We start from the raw sequence: 19,247 nt of genomic DNA on the forward strand, positions 1-19,247 counted from the left end.
TATATATATATATATACAATGGAGTATTACATGGCAATGAGAAAGAATGAAATCTGGCCATTTGTAGCAAAGTGGATGGACCTCGAGGGTGTCATGCTAAGCGAAATAAGTCAGGTGGAGAAGGACAGAAACCATATGTTTGCACTCATAGGTCTAACAGGAGAACAGGAGAAACCTAATGGAGGACCAGGGGGAGGGGAAGAGGGAAAGAGTTGGGGAGAGAGAGGGACGCAAAACCTGAGAGACTATTGAATACTGAAAACGAACTGAGGGTTGAAGGGGAAGGGGGAGGGGGGAAAAGAGGTGGTGGTGATGGAGGAGGGCACTTGTGGGGAAGAGCACTGAGTGTTATATGGAAACCAATTTGACAATAAACTATTAAAAAATCAATCAATAAATAAAATTTAAAAAAAAGAAAACAGTGTGGAGGTTCCTCAAAAAATTAAAAATAGAACTACCCTATGATGCAGCAATAGCACTCCTAGGAATTTATCCAAAGGATGCAGGAGTGCTGATTCATAGGAGCACATGTACCCCAGTATTCATAGCAGTACTTTCGACAATAGCCAAATTATGGAAAGAGGCTAAATGTTCATCAACTGATGAATGGATAAAGAAGATGTAGTTTATATATACAATGGAATACTACTTGGCAACGAGAAAGGATGAAATCTTGCCATTTGCAGCAATGTGGATGAAACCAGAAGGTCTTATGCTAAGTGAAATAAATCAGTCAGAGAAGGACAGATACATGTTTTCACTCATGTGGAATCTGAGAAACTTAACAGAAGACCACGGGGAAAGGGAAGGAGAAAAAGTAGTTACAAACAAGAGGGAGGCAAACTAAGAGACTTTTAAATACAGAGAACAAACTGAGGGTTAAATGGGGTGGGGAGAGGGGGAAATGAGTGATGGGTATTGAAGAAGGCACTTGTTGGGATGAGCACTAGGTATTGTATGTAAGCGGTGAATTGCGGGAATCTACCCCCCAAACCAAGAGCACACTGTACACACTGTATGTTAGCCAAGTTGACAGTTATATTAAAAAAATAAAATTTAATAAGACTGAGGATAGCTTGCTCTACTCTGTTTTTGGCATAAGATATGAAAGCAATTTGGGAAAAAATAAACTAACGTGCTAAAAAGGGATGGGTAAAAGGGAGAATAAAAAGGGGAAAAAGGAGAAAGAAAACAGAAAAGCCATAAACTCGAGATCTGGGAAAAGTCTGATAAGGACTTTTTGACATCCTGCCATTCGTGTGAGAGACTTGTTCTTCTCAAACCTGACTTGTACATTGCACCTTTTCTACAGTTTCTTTGTTTTCTGCCCTATAGCTGTTGGCTACAAATGATTGGTTGGTATTTAATACAGGAAATCATAAAGATAAGAACATTGTTTTATATTTAATTTGTAAATTGCTCCATTAGGCAGATGCAGTTATTTGCAGGTTGGTTTACACGGCTCTCAAATTTCTTAGACTTTTTTTTTTTTTTTTTAGTATCTTACACATCTTAATGTGGCCATTAGAAAATTAGGCTGAGAGACGTTGGTTCTACACAGAAGTATTTTTAAGTGTTTCCGGTATACCATTGTATGTGTTTCTTTCTTCTTTAGCGTGGTTAAGAGTATAGTTGTTGACATTGCCTAGTTTAAATGGGAAGGTTAACTGAATGGTTTGCATTTAAACATGCTCTCTTTGCAGAGCATTAAAAGTGAGTGCCTTATACATACTTTTAATTATATCGTAGCGTTAGCACTCAGTCTGAGTTAAGAGTCTTAATTTTCATCTGTTTTTCAGACCAATGTAGTAGGACATTCTTTAGGATGTACTTGGCATTCCTTGAGGAATTCTCCTGGGGAAAAGATCAACTTACTGAAAAGAAGCCTCCTCAGTATTCCAAATACAGATCACATCCAGCTGCTTAGTGAAATCGCCAAGGAACAAGGTTTTAATATAACATATTTGGATATAGGTACGGTTTTTTCCTTTGGTTTACCTCAAAGCCCGTTTCTTTTTCAAATATATTTGAGGAACAAAACCTGTATGAAAGCATTTCATTGACCAGGGATTAGAAATATAAATATATTATATATATAAATTCATAAATAGATTTTATTTATAATATGTATTATGCATTTATAATTAGAAGAGTAATATTTGTCATTGATATGTGTCCCATTCTTATAAATAATGCTAATAGCTAATATCTGTACAGTTATAATAATAAAAACTGTAGCTCATATTTATAGTTTTACAATAGCCCAGGCACTGCTGTGAGGATATTACATATTTCAACTTACTGAATTTTCAAACTAATCCAGTGAATTAGGTCTCTTAGCTTCATATATAAGGAAAGAAAGTAAGGCACAGGAGAGGCTCAGAAACTCACCTGAGCTGACAGCTAGTCAGTGTAGAGTCAAATAAGGGAACAATCCCTGCAGATACAACATCTATTAAACTGGCCCTGACGGAGAGCTTGACAAAATAAAAAGGCACCCACATTTCTAGAGCAAGTACCAGGGTTGTGGGAAGCAGAGCCCTTCTCCCCACTTTGTCATCGTGCGCCCATTCCAGGAGATGAGCAGAGACAAGGACTCGATAGCTCCATCCCAACTATCACCTTCTAAGTCTCCTCAAGCTCTTAATCATTCAGATAGACAAATGTGGACGGATTAGATAGCAGTCCGTCTGGATCTTAATTAGCTTTATAAAGCTGACCTGTGTTTGTGGCATGTGTACGTGTGCATTCAGTGTCTTGATTTAACATGTGTCATGTGAAGAATTTGATATCCCTTATTCCATCCCAGTGGGCTGTGGGGACCCAGCCTTCAGGAGCTGCTAGCTGTGGTGTTTAGGTGCTTAAAGGACTTGTGATGGTCTGCTACTTCCTGACTGAATGATAGGTCAAGTGCAGTGTCTTAGTATACTGAGAATGATGCAGAACCTGGGAATTTAGCACAGACAGACATATTGTCAGAAAAGGTGGCTGATTCATTCAATAAATATTTATTAAATATCTACCCTTTGTGGGTATTTAAGATATAGAGATGAATAAGCCATGTTATGATTAGAACTATGGATGGTTTTGAATCTGGGAAAAGAAGGAAACTTCAGATGGCCTTTGAGATTATGAATTAAATGAGGACTTTAAAATGAATCATATCAATTTTAAGAACTAAGTAGTTCTTGTAAATATAGAATAGCAATCTAAAAGCCACAGATAATTTGGCCTAACTTTTAAAAAAAATTTTTAAATTGTTTTTTTCTGGGGCGCCTGGGTGGCTCAGTCAGTTAAGCCTCTGGCTTCGGCTCACGTCATGATCTCACAGTTAGTGGGTTCGAGCCCTGCATCAGGCTCTGTGCTGACAGCTAGCTCAGAGCCTGGAGACTGCTTCAGATTCTGTGTCTCCCTCTCTCTCTGACCCTCCCCTGCTTGCACTGTCTCTCTGTGTCTCTCAAAAACATTAAAAAATTTTTTTAATTGTTTTTTTCTTTTTTAATTTATTTTTTGAGAGAGAGACACAGAGCAAGCTGGAGAAGGCAGAGAGAGAGAGAGAGAGAGAGGGAGAGGGAGACAGAGAATCCTAAGCAGGCTCCAGTCTCCAAGGTGTCAGCGCAGAGCCTGACGCAGGGCTCAAACTCACAAACTGTGAGATTATGACCTGAGCCAAAGTTGGACAGACTGAGCCACCCAGGTGCCCCTAATTTGGCCTAACTTCTATGCAGTTACCTTCATAAGAACCTAGATGTTCTCCAAAAAAGATATGCAAATGGCCAAAAAGTGTACAAAAAGCTCTCACTATTGTTATTCATCAGGGAAATGCAAATCAAAGGCACAGTGAGGTACCAATTCAGACCCTCTGGGATGACCATGATGAAGAAAATAGAAGATAACAAATGTTGGCAAAGATGTAGAGAAATTGTAGCCCTCCTCACTGCTGGTGGGAATGGAAAATGATTGAGCTGCTGTGGAAAAGAGGAGTTTTGCTGCTCTTCAAATGAGTTACCGTATGACCTAGCAGTTCTGCTAGTTATATACCCAAAAGAATTGTAAGCTGGTATTCAAACAAATAGGTGTACACACATGTTCATAGTAGTACTGTTCACAGTAGCCAAAAGGTGGAAACAGTCCAAATGTCTATAAGCAGATGAATGGATAAATCAGTTGTGGGATATATGTGCAATTAAATATTATTCAGCCATGAAAAGAAATGTTCTGCTACATGCAACAACATGGATGAACCTCAGAACATACTAAAGACACAAGAGAGTAATGTTGTATGATACCGTTTATATCAAATATCCAGAGTGGGTTAATCCACAGATGGTTGCCAGGAGCTTGGGGGGAGGGGAAGTAGGGAGCACCTGCTGGATGTGTCTGGTGTTTCTTCCTGGGGAAATGAAATGTTGAGAATGTTGTGTGACTAGTGAGACGTGGTGGTTGCACAACATCGTGAATGTACTAAATGCTACTGAAGAGTTTACTTCAAAATGGTTAACATGACGTCATGTCCATTTTACCTCAATTTAAAAGAAACAAAAGAGCTTCAACACCAGCACTAGAAAGCCTCTTCACACGTGAAATAACTCCACTGTACCTGGATGTCTCAGGTTACAGCGACTCTAGCGGAAATAGCATTTCATTATGACCACTTTTAGCAAATTGTACTCACCTGCTTCTACCTTTTTGCCTGTGTCATCTAATCATCTTTAGTGACTGTGATTCTTCCGTTGATGAGAACATTTGTTTCCTGGGTTTAGGTATTTTTAAAACACCCTAACCCATAGGCAGTATGGAACTAGACCAGCCGCACAGATGTATAATGAAAGAACATGGAGGCAAAAGAGAAGTCTTGCTCTGAACCCTGTATTTCCTGGTTCAGAGGTCTACTGAAAGTAACTCTAGACTTAATCGGGAAGAACACAGTCTCTCTAGTTCTCTAGGAAATGGTTTTTTTCCTCTCTAAAGTCACTGTGGTCCAATTTGCAAACACTGTTCAACTAGCCACGTTAGAACTGCCTTGGGAGCTCTTAAGAGGAAATGCAAGAATCTAGCTACTCCAACCCCCAGCCCTGTGTGTCTGAGCAAGCAGGAGTGAGGCTGAGGCACCTGCATTTCTTTGGAACTCCCTCAGGTCAGCACGACTGTGTTTGAGAGCTACTAGAGTTGAGCGATGGTGTTTTGGTGTCTGTTTCTATAAGGATGATAAAGAGGAGGAAGCAGAGTCGTATGCCAGATGCCTGTAGACAAAGACAATAGTAAAACCTTGTTTTCACAAAGAATCTGCTTTCTATCCACTTGGCCTTAACTGTCCCGTTTGAATATGTCATTACAGAAGAGCTGAGTGCCAATGGACAGTATCAGTGCCTCGCTGAGCTATCCACCAGTCCCATCACAGTCTGTCACGGCTCTGGGATTTCCTGTGGCAACGCCCAGAGTGACGCAGCTCACAATGCTTTACAGTACTTAAAGATAATAGCAGAAAGAAAGTAAGCCTGAAGCGACTTAGGAGCCTACCCGCCTCCACCCCCTACCACACCCCCCACCCCCGTAGCACATAAGAAGTCCCTCTTTCGCTCCTTCCCACGTAAAATGTTTACTATGTTTGAGTTTGTGTGTTGTTTCTAAATCTCTTCATAGATTCCATCAACACCCCAGATTTAGTGATCTCCTGGTAGCTGTTAAGCTCTTTTTAATGGCTTCAACTTTGTATTGGTATATTGTATTTATAAACTTTGTACCATAGGCAGAGTGTAGCGCCCATTTTACAATGCCCTGTACATAGAAGGAAGAAACTGCATGTTGACAACAACAATGAAGATGACAAAGACTAAAACTACTGCTAGCAACAGTCTTCCTTCCTGGTGCTTCACCTCTTCTTTGCACTAGGCTTTGTAAAGGGAATTCGAAGGAAGCCCCTTACAACTACAGTGTTGAGAAACACACTGTCAGGTGTCTGTTGAATTTCAGGGAACATGATTGGTCTGCTGTGCATTTGAATCCATGTAATAAAGAGCTGTTGTTATAACGGGTTCTATTTGTTTTATTAAAGTGATACTGACCTGACTGTGGCCCCTTCTTTTTAGCCGTTCTTGTGAGTGACATAATGTGGATATTCTGTTATTTACCTATCTGTAGTGTACTTCTGAAGATCAAAGTTGGAAAAAAAAAACCTATGGTCTGAGCAAAAATTTACAAATGTATACGTGATGAATCACTTCCATATTTTCTCTAAACAAATGCAACTTTTTCTTTTTCTTCAACATAACCGTTCATAGAGGAGTTAGCAGTTGAAAGAGCATTAGTAAGATTTAAAAAAACCTTACAATTGAATCATAACTCAATTCAGTTACAAGAATATTTCGAACAAGGCAATGAATGATTGAAAGGTTAAGAGGTAAAGCCTCATGAGCAAATTTTAATTTTTCCTTTTATGTTTCCATATAGCATAACACCTCAAGCTGTCCATCTGCCAGCGCCAGTGGATAGCGCTACTATTGTAGATTAGACGGAAGTCTCAGGCCTGTTACAGAGCTCAGGGAAAGCTTCAGAGAATGAAGCGCTGAATGATGAAGGTAGGTTTTAACAATCTTAAGTGATAATCTAGCAGGAAGTATGTAACAAGTATTTTTGTGTCTAGAAAAAAAAAATCAGACCTGAGTGTAATTCTTTGAGAAGGATAAAATGATAAAGGAAAACCATTGCGTGTAACTTATTTAAAACTCTAAAGAACACTTAGTTTCGTATTATCAGCTATACATGTTAATTAGATCATGGAATTCTAAGGATCTGTTTTTAATGAAGTTAAGGAATACACAGCCTGAACACAAAGTTTAGGCATAAACAGGAACTTGTGGGTCTTAAGTTTAAATTACTCTTAGGTTTTTATGAATGTTCTGGAATATAGAAAGGGCACAATGAACTTTAGAGATGACAGACTTCTGCACAGCAAAATGCTGACTGAAGATAAGTTGAGGAAAGACATTATAAGGCACTGGAAAAAGAAGAGATCCCAGTTTGAGGTGGGGGGAGAGGATTGGAAGAACTATAATTTGATTCTGAATAGTACTGATGAAATGATAAGGTCAGTATAACGTGCTCAGAAATCCTACTCCTCCTGCTGACTATGTTTTCCCTGCTTCTTTCTGGCTCTGGAGGAAACACACATTTTTAAAGATACCATTCAAATGTCACCTCTGTTGGGACTTTCTAAGGAGTTAGCTGCATCATCAAGTGATCTTTAATAGCATTTTGTTTAATAGCATTTTGTTAAGGCTCTCCACCAACCTAATCAGTTTTACCTGTTAACCACATTAGGTGAATTTCCCAAAGAGACTTTGAATGGGTAACGTTGCCATAGCCTCAGTTCTAACGTGGCGTCAGTTCTAACACGTCATAGGCATCAAGTGATGACTAAGGGAATGATGAAGATAACAATAGCCTAATATGATAATACTAATTTAATAAATTGTGAAGACCAATATGCCCATCACTATAACAGGCTTCTAGGATACAGTGTTGACCCACATTTCATAATGTAATAAAGACTCATTGGGCTCAAGGATAACAAGGGACATGATAGGATCCCAATTAATGGAGGGTTCATTGCTGTCAGTGCATAACTGTCAGGAACCTGATGGCTGCAATTATAATAGGTGGCCAGTCCGGCCCTCCAGCCTGAAAGATATGGAGATAGTCAATAGAACATGGTAATACAGATGGTCAGCAAGGGTACTGCTCAATCTGTACAGTCAAAATAAATCAAGATGGATGATCAGGAGGCTGATGGCAATCACCTCGACTAAAATCCCTTGCCCAGTTTCCAGACCCAAGCCAGTTGTTAGACCCATTGACTGAAAGAGTCTGGGTCCCCAAGAGGAGGGACCCTGCAAAGGACCAATGACAGTTTGTTGGCCCCAGTGCAAAATGAAAATCTGGGGCTCCCTGTTAAAAAATTAAGAATTTTAAGATGACAATAGTAGAATATTAAGCTAAGAGTGAGGCCTTTCTAAGCATGGAGCCCTGTGTAACTACACAAGTTGCACATCCATGATGCCGGACCTGGCTATCTGACAGATCTTGGAAGTAATTCAGAAATTGAAGAGTCACTTCATTCAAAGTCAGTCACATCCCCTTCTTTTGGCAGGCCGGATCCAATGACAGCCAAACAAAGTTCTGACCCTCTTACTCTAATTTGGGACAAATCTTGAAGAGCCATTCAGCTTTGGAGTTTCCCATGAGGTCAGCTGAGCACTTGGTTGAGATTATATCACAAACCAACTCCTCCTCTGCTCAGTCCCCATTTCTTCCCATTCTTTCCACAGATGATGAGCTTGGAAACATTTGCTAAATAAGCCTCCTGCTCCAGCCCCTCTGTCTCCTTCTCAGAGTCTGCTCCATCAGGATCCCAACCAAAGATACAGAGGATTAGCGTAGTGAGAAAAGATATTAATAAAAAAAATCAGATTCATATAATTTATAAATCATACAAAATTACAACTCTGGAATACTCTGGTTTCTCTTTAGATATATCTTTTGTCTTTTATTAAAATTTCAAGAAAGGATTGGGTACGAATTTGTAAGCAGTTTTTTCTTTTGTGGGCCTCTGTGGGTGGTCTGTGTACATGCTCCTATAACAAGGCATATTTGCATTTGGAAAAAATTCCTCCTGACATCTAAAAGATATGTAAGAAATGAAATATAAATTACCATAATTTGAGGACTAAGCCCACCATGAGTAAGCCTACATCTATAATAACCGTGTATTTCAAAGGCCAAAGAACAGTTAAAAATCAAGAAAGCACCCATGCTGTAATATGAGTTCTAAAAAGTATACATTCACAGCCTGAAAGCTTCTGAGTACTAGAACAAAGAGGCAGCTTTTACTAGCTTGAGAGAACAATGAAGTTATTTGGACACATTAAAGGATAGCTTTACCTGAAAATTTGCAAACTTGTGGAAATTATTGAAGATGTGGTCCACTCAGAACATTTTACGAGCTTAACAGCACATTCAGGATTCTTCACAGATAGGTGATCATGATGGCTTTCTGCACACAGGTCAAGCTCATCTCTAAAAAAGGAAGTTTGGTCAAACTAATGGATATGTAGAACAGATTGGTGGTTGCCAGAGGTGGGGGGAGGGGTGAAATGCATGAAGGGGATCAAAAGTTATAAACTTCCAGTTCTCAAATAAGTCAGGGGAATGTAACATACAACATGGTGACTGTAGTTAGGAATACTGAATTCTACATTTGAAAATGGCTAAGAGAGGAGATCTTAAAAGTTCATCACAAGAAAAAAAAATGTAACCATGTGTGATGATGGATCATATTAACTAGACTTATGGTGGTCATTTTACAATACAGACAAGTACAAAATCATTATACATCTGAATATAATACTATATGTCAATGATACCTCAATTTTAAAAAAGAGCAAAGAAAAAAGAAAGGGAAGATTTGGACTTGTTGGAAGATAACAGTAAAGCAAGCCTTGATTTAATATATTTAACTTACCCTTTCCTGATTTCTTCATTTCCCTTTGTAATTTTTTTAAGGTTAGGATTTATCAAAAGGGTCATTTACAAAGAACATGTGCAATGATCTGGCAGCTGCTACTGAGCTAATTTGAATATCAGGTCAATAGTAAGGAATACATGCATGTTTACTTTTCTGGCTTTTTTGGTCTGGGGCAAGAATGGAGTGGTAAGATAACCTGAATAAGCTAGTTCTCCTTCCTAGGTTAATCAGAGTGAGGGCACAACTGCAATGTGTCTATTGCATTTTGTACTATTAGAGAGAACTGAAATTTGGAAGAAATGAACATGTATCTCAGGAAAGAAAAGCGGGGGGCAGAAGACAGAGGCAAAGTGTTTTTAGTGTAAGGGCTAAACCCAAGGAAAGGCATGTCTCATTATAAAATTTTATAGAGCATGGAAAATTAGGACTCATTTAGGTGGTAGATTAAGAATTAAGAATTAGAGTTGCCTGCGTGTCTCAGTCGGTTGAGCATCCGATTCTTGATTTCAACTAAGGTCATGATCGCATGGTTCATGAGTTTGAGTCCTGCACTGGTCCTTGCACTGACAACATGGAGCCTCCTTGAGATTCTCCCGCGTGCTCTCACTCTCTCTCCTTCTCACTTTGCCCCTTCCCCTAAAAATAAATAAATAAACTTAAAAAAAGAATTAAGAATTAGATGGTATATTAAGAGCAAGGTTTTATCCCAAATATTTGCTTTTGTTAACGTGTGCCCTCATCTGCTGCAATCTGCCTTATGGCCAGATGGGGGTGTTACTGCACAGTAGTTAGTGATTTGAAATTCAGAAATTGATAGGAGTCTCCATCCATGCCTGATTGCTTGGATTGTTGTATTTGTTTTGCTCTATATTTCTAATGAATAAAGGTAGAATTTAATGGCAAAAGAAAGCCAACTAAGGATTTAATGTTTTGTGCTTGCAAATAAACAGGACTTAAACAATAAAGGACTTAAGCAAATACCCTCCTTTCATTTGCTAATGGTAAGACAGTAGTAAAGATTAGTGTTAATCAAGAATACCAACTTTTGTGGTGGTGCTCAGGTCCTATTGGCCATCTTCTGTTTTGAAGCACTAGGCTTGATACCAATTCACACTGAGCTTTAGGGTCTTTAAGAATAATACAGCTAGACTTTACTAAGGACATACTGTGTTTTCTAACATTGAACCAAACAGCTTGCATGTTTCTATAGGCCACTTTTCATTCCATAATTAAGTGAGCATTTCTGAAGTCAGACTGCTAGGGTCTGAATTCCAGCTCCAGTACTTAAACTGCTGTGTGATTTTGGATGCATTGCTTAACCTTCCCATTCTTCCATTTTCTCGTCTCTAATATCAGAGTAATTGACTTCTGCTTCCAGCACGACTTCATCACAGATTCTGGGTGAACCTTCCCACTGTGAGCAACTGCAAAACTGCGCAGAAGACCCAAGGCTGTTTTCAGACCTTGGATCACAGCCTGGATGGTTAAGTTGAGAGAGGGGAGACACAGGAAGTAAGCCGCAGGTGCTCTGGTAGCTCTCTGCCTCAGGGCACTTTCCAGACTACACTGTGGAGAAGTGGCACCTGTGAGATGTAAGAGGTCCTGCACTGGTGAGAGTGTGTAGGGCCAGGTCCCACAGGGCAGAAACTTCTGAATCCTGCACAGGCATAGGTGTGCAGGGTAAGATTTTGTGAGGCCCAGCAGAGAACAGTGATTGCAGAGGTCCTCCAGTACTAGGAAGTACAGTCGTCCGTGATCAACATTGTCCTGAACATGTGACACATATTCAGAATGTGTCACAATTTCCTGCTTGTGTGTGTGTGTGTGTGTGTGTGCGCGCACGCGTGCGCCTCTTTCGTAAGGTTTTATCTATGGATGCTGCTGTCAAAGAGAAACAAAGCTAGTTGTTAAACTATTGTCTCAAACACTAGTTAGAGGCTGTTAGACAGATTTTATTCAGTACTTCTGCAGCAGCAGGGAGACCCAGTGTAATCTGAGGCAGAAGGCCCTTTATAAGCTGTAGTGTGCGAAAGGCAAAGCACAGAAGGAGGTCAGAGGGTGTAATTAAGCCATCTGTGTCTGCCAACCTCAGCCCCTGTCCTGTCACAGAGCCTGGGAGGCAGGGGCCATATCCTTCTTGATGATTACATTTCAAAGGAATGGCTCTCAGGTCCTTGAAAAAGACATCTCTGGGGTTTAGAAGATTCCTATTCATCTCAAAGGCACAGAGAAAGAGTCAACCATGGTACATTTTCTAAAGGAGATGCTCTCAGAAAAGGGAGGGCAGAGGCCTATCCCAGACCTCAGCTGAAACAAACAGTAAATCCTTTTGGGAGTCTTGGAGTTTTCCCAGACAGGGACTCGAGGTCTGCTGGGTTGTCCCAGGGACATGGCCAGAAGTCATAATGAAGTTGGGTCAAATCTCTCACTCAGTGCAGGGGGATGGGAGGTTGGATGAAACTGTTCATGCCAAGATTTTGCATTTATCATGGGACATGGATAATTCTACATTGAATCTGGATTTCGTGGTCTTCCTTTTGAGAGTCATGCTCTTTTTTTTTCTGGAAGGCAGTTAATTTACTAATGGATCACCTTAATTCTTTTGAGGCTGTTTGTTAACATGAGTCTAAGCCCTTTTCCAAAGCCTAGAGTAACCCTAAAGTACAGTCCCACCAAGATGCCAACTAAATGCCTGGTGCTTTGTGAGGTCTCCCCATTCAGGCTGGTCGAAATGCCTGTGTCTCCCAGCCCTGGAGGACCTCTGGAATCTCTATTCGGTTTACATGCTCCCCAACAGCTGTTGTCTGCTGGACCTGGCAGAGTCTCACCTTGCACACATGCAGCTTAGGATCCAGCTAAATGTTGAACCCAAAATAAGGCAAAGAGGAACAGAAGATAAAAAACAGATGGACCAAACAAGAAACACAGAATAAAATTATAGAACTAAATCCAACTATCAATTCTTACATTAAATGTAAGTGACTAAACATTCCAATTAGAATGAGAATAACAACGTATGTAGTATCTAGTTTTTATGGCATGAAGATTATTTAAAACTGTTCATGATAGATAGAAACTCTATCAGGGCTGGTATTTGGACCAAGTATGTTCTACTTCTGAGCAGCACTCTTAACTGTTAACTTAAAGGTTATCAGGTGCAATCCCCATCCGATGTTTGGGTTCTGCTAGACCACATCCCATCAAATCCCCCAGACTCCCTTTGAACCCTCACAGAAATATCCCATTGAAGGACCACAGTTTGGTAATACTTTCTATAGACAGAATAGAAAGAAAAGTCAGACTTTCCTCCAGAATCATTGAATGAAAGAGCTTATAAAATGGTAAATCCTTTTTTATAGTAAAGTAAGAATATCTGTGTTTTGAGTCACTGATCATTCCTGAATGTTCTATGAATCAGAGAATAAATCTCCTCTTTCCTCGTGTCAGACCTTCATCTTTTTAAGGATGGTTATTACAAGTCCTTCACTCTATTCACTCTAAGGCAAGCTGAGGTAAGCCCTGCCAGAGAGGGTCAACACCAGCAAAGTTAGGTGAGGCAAAGTAATATACCTAAGTATGTAAATGAACAACCACACAGTACCTTTTTCTGATCTGTAGTCCGACACGTTATCCACTGCGCCACTGGGCCGTCCACACAGTACCTTTTTAAAGTAACTTCCCTGCTGATTCATAGGGGCACACATACCCAACGTTCACAGCAGTGCTTTCAACAACAGCCAAATCATGGAAAGAGCCTAAATGTCCACCAGCTGACAAATGAATCAAGAAGATGTGGTGTATACATATATATATATATATATATATATATATATATAGTGGACTACTATATGGCAGTGAGAAAGAATGAAATCTGGCCATTCATAGCAACATGGATGGAACTCGAGGGTGTCATGCTAAGTGAAATAAGTCGGGCAGAGAAGAACAAATACCATATGTTTTCACTCATAAGTGGAACAGGAGAAACTTAAAAGAGGACCATGGGGAAGGGGAAGCGGGTAAAATAGTTTGGGAGAGGGAGGGAGGAAAACTATGAGAGACTCTTGAATACTGAGAACAAACTGAGGACTTATGGGGGAGTGGCAGAAGGGAGGGGGGTGATGAGGATGGAGGAAGGCACTTGTGGAGATGAGCCCTGGGTGTTCTATGGAAACTAACTTGACTATAAACTATAAAAGAAAAAAATAAAAAAATAATAAAGTAACTTCCCATTGAAGGATTGGTATCGGCCCTTTGGACAGTGTCATAAAATCTGAAGGAAAACCCTACTGATATTTCTTTATCATGATCTGCTATTGTCAGGACAATATTTCTATTTACTGCCTTTATTTCACAGTGAAGATATTCTTTCTGGAAAATTCCTCATAAGAAAATTGAAATTCAAGCTCCTGCCCACTCTTCAGCCACCGCTGCACAATTCTGCCTCTTCTGTGTGCAACATTCTACTTCCTTTTTCAACAGAAGATGTAAATGATCACGAGGGCCTTGAAAGCAGGGCATGATGTCCTGACAGGTCTCTCACAAAGCTCCCCACAGTCTAGCCCAGGGCTTCGTGGGGCAGACAAGGAGGGTCTGTGTAGTGGAGTCTGGATCATCCCTACCAAGAGCAGCTTTAGGAAGACGCGGGTGGGTGAGACATGCACTAGTGGGAGTCCAAAGACAGTGGGCCTTCCCCCCACCACGTGACACCACCTGGAGGAGTGCTGCTGCGTGCAGAACCGGGGCTGGCAGGGGTCCACACTGTCCCCCCAACACCAGCCCGAGGGAGGCGGTCCCTGAGCACTGGCAGGCTCCATGGTGGCCCTGTCCAGATTGGGAGGCAGATCTGTGCGAGTGCTATGGGGTTGAGCCGGGATCTTGAGGCTTGGCCTGGGGAAATTGGGAGGGTGTATTTAGAATCAAAGGGCCTGGAGGTGCAGGAGCTGGGAGCAGTAAGGTGCTTGGGAACTAAAATATAGTAAAACCTGGAATTGCGAGTAACTTGTTCTGCAAGTGTTCAGCAAGATGAGCAAATATTTTTTAAATATTTATTTTTGAGAGAGAGAGGAAATGGGGGAGGGGCAGAGAGAGAGAGGGAGACAGAGGATCAGAAGCAGGCTCTGTGCTGATAGCAGCCAGCCTGACATGTAGCTCGAAGCCACAAAATGTGAGATCATAACCTGAGCTGAAGTTAGATGCTCAATCAAGCCACCAGGGTGCCCCAAGACAAGCAAACATTTCTAATAAATTTTTAAATTAAAAAAATTTTTAATGTTTTTAACTTACTTTTGAGAGAGAGAAAGAGAGACAGTGTGGGCAAGGGAGGGTCAGAGAGAAAGGGAGATACAGAACCCGAAGACAGACTCCAGCTTCTGAGCTAGCTGTCAGCACAGAGCCTGACATGGGGCTCGAACCCACAAACTGTGAGATCATGACCTGACCAACGTCAGACGCTTAACTGACTGAGCCACCCAGGCACCCCTCATTTCTAATAAATTTTAACTTGATAAGCAAGCGATGTCTTGCAATATGAGTAGTACGTGATGCTGAATGTCACGTGATCTCAACTGGTTCTTGAAATTCACCTTGATATATAAGTACTTTGGATTACAAGCAGATTTCTGGAATGAATTATGCTTGCAAACCAAGGTTTTACTGTACTTATCTTGATGTGCTCGGCATGCCTGATGAGAGGGGAAAGAGAATGAAAAGGAGATATATAAATTTGAGAAGTTGATGGGGGAAACAATGGGCCTAAGTAATTAGGGGAAACCATCAGAAGGTTAGACATGGAATGCAGAACTTTATTCTAGCAAGATGAATTTGCCTGTATCCAATGGAAGGCAGCAGGAAAGGAGGCATGAGATAATAAAGAATATCTATATTGGTCTCTTCTTAGGTCTTGTATACAGAGCTCTAAGTAACCTTGCCATTTCCTAAGTAATGAGAACACTAGGTACATCTCTTGTTCTAATGTTTGGTCTTTGACCCTAATTCCTGACACAGGGCTCTTGAAACCCTTGTAATTTCCGGGATGTTAGGGGTGTTTGTTTTAATGAGGTGATTCTGGGTGGTCTACTGGATGAGGGCTGGTCACCAGAAAGACCAAGCTGTGATAGAACCAAACTTTTCTAGAAAGGGGAGGGGGCTGGAAATGAAAATAATAATTGATCTATGTGATTATAACTATGTAACTATGTGATGATGTCTCCATCAACATCCTAAGCATACAGGGTTTGGAGACCCTCTAGGTTGCTGAACACATCCATGTCTGAGAAAGGTGATGCACCCCCAACTCCAGTGGGATAGAAGCCTCCCAGAACTGGCCTTATGTGATCTCTTCATCTGGCTATTCATCTGTATCCTTTATCATATTCTTTTTAAAAAATTTTTATGTTTTTTATTTTTGAGAGACAGAGAGACTGTGCAAGCAAGGAAAAGTCAGAGAGAGAGGGAGACACAGAATCTGAAGCAGGCTCCAGGCTCTGAGCTGTCAGCACAGAGGCCGACGCGGGGATCGAACCCATGAACCGTGAGATCATGAACTGAGCTGAAGCCTGACGCTTAATTGACTGAGCCACCCAGGTGCCCCTATCATATTCTTCAATAAACTGGTAAACATGTTACCTGAGTTCTATGAGGTACTTTAGCAAATAATTTTTTTAATTTTTTTTTAATTTTTGAGAGACAGAGAGACAGCATGAGCAGGGGAGGGTCAGAGAGAAAGAGAGACACAGAAGCCAAAGCAGGCTCCAAGCTCCGAGCTGGCTGTCAGCACAGAGCTCGTCACAGGGCTGGAACCCACGAACCGTGAGATCATGACCTGAGCCGAAGCCGGAAGCCGGACGCTTAACCAATTAAGCCACCCAGGCACCCTTATCATATTCTTTAATAAACTGGTAAACATGTTACCTGAGTTCTATGAGGTACTTTAGCAAATAATTGAATCCAAGGAGGAAGAGACCCTGAGAAGCTCTGGTGTGTAGCTAAGTTGGATGCAAGTCGTGGATAACTGGAGGACCGTCTAATTATGATTGGCATCTAAAGTGAGAGGGCAGTCTAATGAGACTAAGCCCTTAATCTGTGGGATCTGACGCTATCTCCATATAGACAGTGTCAGAATTAAGTTGTATGACACCCAGCTGGTGTTGCAGACTTGTTTGGTGTGGAGAAAAATCCTACACATCTGATGCCCAGAAGGGTCAGAAATGAAACGTTCTCTGTGAAAGTAAAGGAGAGAAATACGGAAGACTGAACTGAGGAGGAAATTGTTTTTTTAATTGTATAGTAGGTAAAAAAAAAAAATAAAGAAGCTAGAAATCAATTTTAACAGTTATTTAAAAATTAAGTGGATAAAACTCACAAAGACAGGTTATCTGTCTAATTAAAAAATCAAGAAGAAGTATATATCTCCAAAGATTCATTTAAAATATTAGAATACAAAAAGAATTTAATGATTTAAGAAGGGTATCATAGATTTTATGAACAGTAAGCAATTGAGAGAAGTAGTTTTAGTAACTGACACAATTTCATTTAAGGTGAAACGCTATCAGAAAGGATAAGGAAAAGCAAACTATTCAAGTAAAAATAATAACTGATCAGGAAGATAAAATAATCACGAAAACATGTATAAACATATAGAAAGCAACAGCTGACAAGACAGTGAAGAGTAATAGATAACTTAATTCTATTTGTAGTATAGCACCGCTTCTCAGAAACTCAAATAGAAGAAGCAATTAATAATATTAATAATAATCACAACTAATGAACTCACACACTAATAGAAATATATAGACCTTGCAGCCCACAAAGGATAACACTCTTTTTTATTACACGTAGGATATTCACAAAAATTTTCTATGACCTAGATTATATACACACACACACCCCTCTATAAATTCCAAAGAATCAGCATCATGCAAATTATTCTTTCTGACTATTATGAAGTAGAATTAGAAACCAACAGCAGGTTGAGAACTAAATCTCACACATCTGGAAATTTAAAAATATACGATTTTTAAGACAAAAGTAGGAGAATAATCCCAAAACATTTAGGATAGATAACATCAAAGTAACGTGTGAAAATTTGTGTCACACGACAAGCAGTACCTAAAGAGCAATGTACAGCTTTAAGTATATTTTACTGAAAACATGAGAGAGGGGCCGCCTGGGAGGCTCAGTCAGTTAGGTGTCCAACTTCGGCTCAGGTCATGATCTCATGGTTTGTGGGTTCAAGCCCCACGTCCAGCTCTATGCTGACAGCTCGGAGCCTGGAGCCTGCTTCAGATTTTGTGTCTCCCTTGCTCTCTGCTCTCCCCTGCTCACACTCTATCTCTCTCACTCAAAAACAAATAAACATTAAAAAAAATTAAAGAAAATGCAAGAGAAATAAGCTAGGAAATAAGAGATTACAAAAGGCCAACATATTCAGCAAAGAAAACAAGGAGGGAAATAATAAGGGCAAAAAGTACCATCAATAAAACAAAAAATGTTGGGGATTACTAATGAAACTAAAGGTAATCCTAATAGACCTCTGGCAGAATTTAGGAGAAAAGCCAACAAACCAAACTGCAGAGAGAAAATGAATAAAACAAAATGAATAATAAAAAGGAAGAAGTAATTACAGATGCTGAAAATGTTAAGAAATAATAAACCAATATTATGAATGATGGTGCAGCAATAACTTTAAAAAACTGGATGAAACTGACAAATACTCAAAACATAAAAATCTCAGAAATCTGAATAGATGAATAACCATTAAAGAAATCAAATTTGGAATGAAAACTTTAATAAAACAAGACAAAACCCAGGCCTGCACAGTTTTAGAGAGGACTTCAAATTTTCAAAGAAGAAATAATTCTTATTTTATACGAATTATTCCAGAAAACAAGGAATGAAAACTGTGGGAACTACTATTAAGTAACCTTGAAACCAAATCAAATAGGGACAGGATAAGAAAAGGTCATAATAGACAATTTCTCTTATGAACCCACCGGGGCTAAATATTTTCAGTAAAATAAATAAAATAAAAATATTTTCAGCAACTTGTATTGCTATGTTATTTCATTTTAACAGATTTTTAAAAATGTAATATAAACATACAGGGGCTACACTGCAAACCCAATGCACACACAGACCAATCTGCCTCATTTTCTATTTTATCTGCAGCACCTGTAACTAACCCAAGTTTATACGTCTGACGTGCTGTATAACCAATCTATGAGACACGGGGGATGCAGCAAGGAATGTGTTTTTTTGAGAGGAAGCCTAACGAGGAGACAGGAGTGCAAGCCTCCCGGAAGAAGGAAAGTCAGGGATATGCTCATTTTGCTGTTCCTGGCCTCCTATCTGCCCAACATCCAATCCTACCTTTCCAAAGACTTCTTCAGGCAGCTTTGACAGGACTTCTTCATCCTGATGTAATAGTACTGCTTGAAAGGCACAAGCTTGCTCTGGCCCTACCTTTATAGTCATTTGTCCAGGTGTTTTAAAGGCAGAAGATAAAAGGTCAGGGTAAGAAGTTGCAGCTGTACTTAGTATTCTTGTTAACCCTTTAGTTACCAGTTTCACACCTAGAACAGTTTCCAATGCTTTGTAAGCACTCAATAAATACTGATAGAACAAAAAAGTGAATTCCACTCTCCTGACCTAGTCGGCTCCCAGCGGCCCCACCACAAAATATCATCACTGGGGATTAGGTTTCAACTTATTAGGTAGAAGCTAGAAG

At 40.0% G+C, this 19,247-nt stretch overlaps 1 protein-coding gene across 2 annotated transcripts in view; it reads left to right on the plus strand.

Moving 5' to 3' along the window:
* PRKRA (protein activator of interferon induced protein kinase EIF2AK2) overlaps positions 1-6,069 on the plus strand; it is a 25,743-nt gene extending 19,674 nt beyond the window's left edge. Inside the window, exons 7-8 of one of the 2 annotated variants that reach the window (XM_029932968.1) lie at positions 1,800-1,974; positions 5,339-6,069. In XM_029932968.1, coding sequence (XP_029788828.1) covers positions 1,800-1,974; positions 5,339-5,496 — 333 coding nt within the window. In that variant the 3' untranslated portion in view covers positions 5,497-6,069. The remainder of the gene's footprint in view (positions 1-1,799; positions 1,975-5,338) is intronic. The other variant, XM_029932969.1, reaches the window with a different exon arrangement.
* Positions 6,070-19,247: the final 13,178 nt, after the last annotated feature.

Source organism: Suricata suricatta, chromosome 3 (assembly GCF_006229205.1).
Source record: "Suricata suricatta isolate VVHF042 chromosome 3, meerkat_22Aug2017_6uvM2_HiC, whole genome shotgun sequence".
NCBI classification, from domain to species: Eukaryota; Metazoa; Chordata; class Mammalia; order Carnivora; family Herpestidae; genus Suricata; species Suricata suricatta.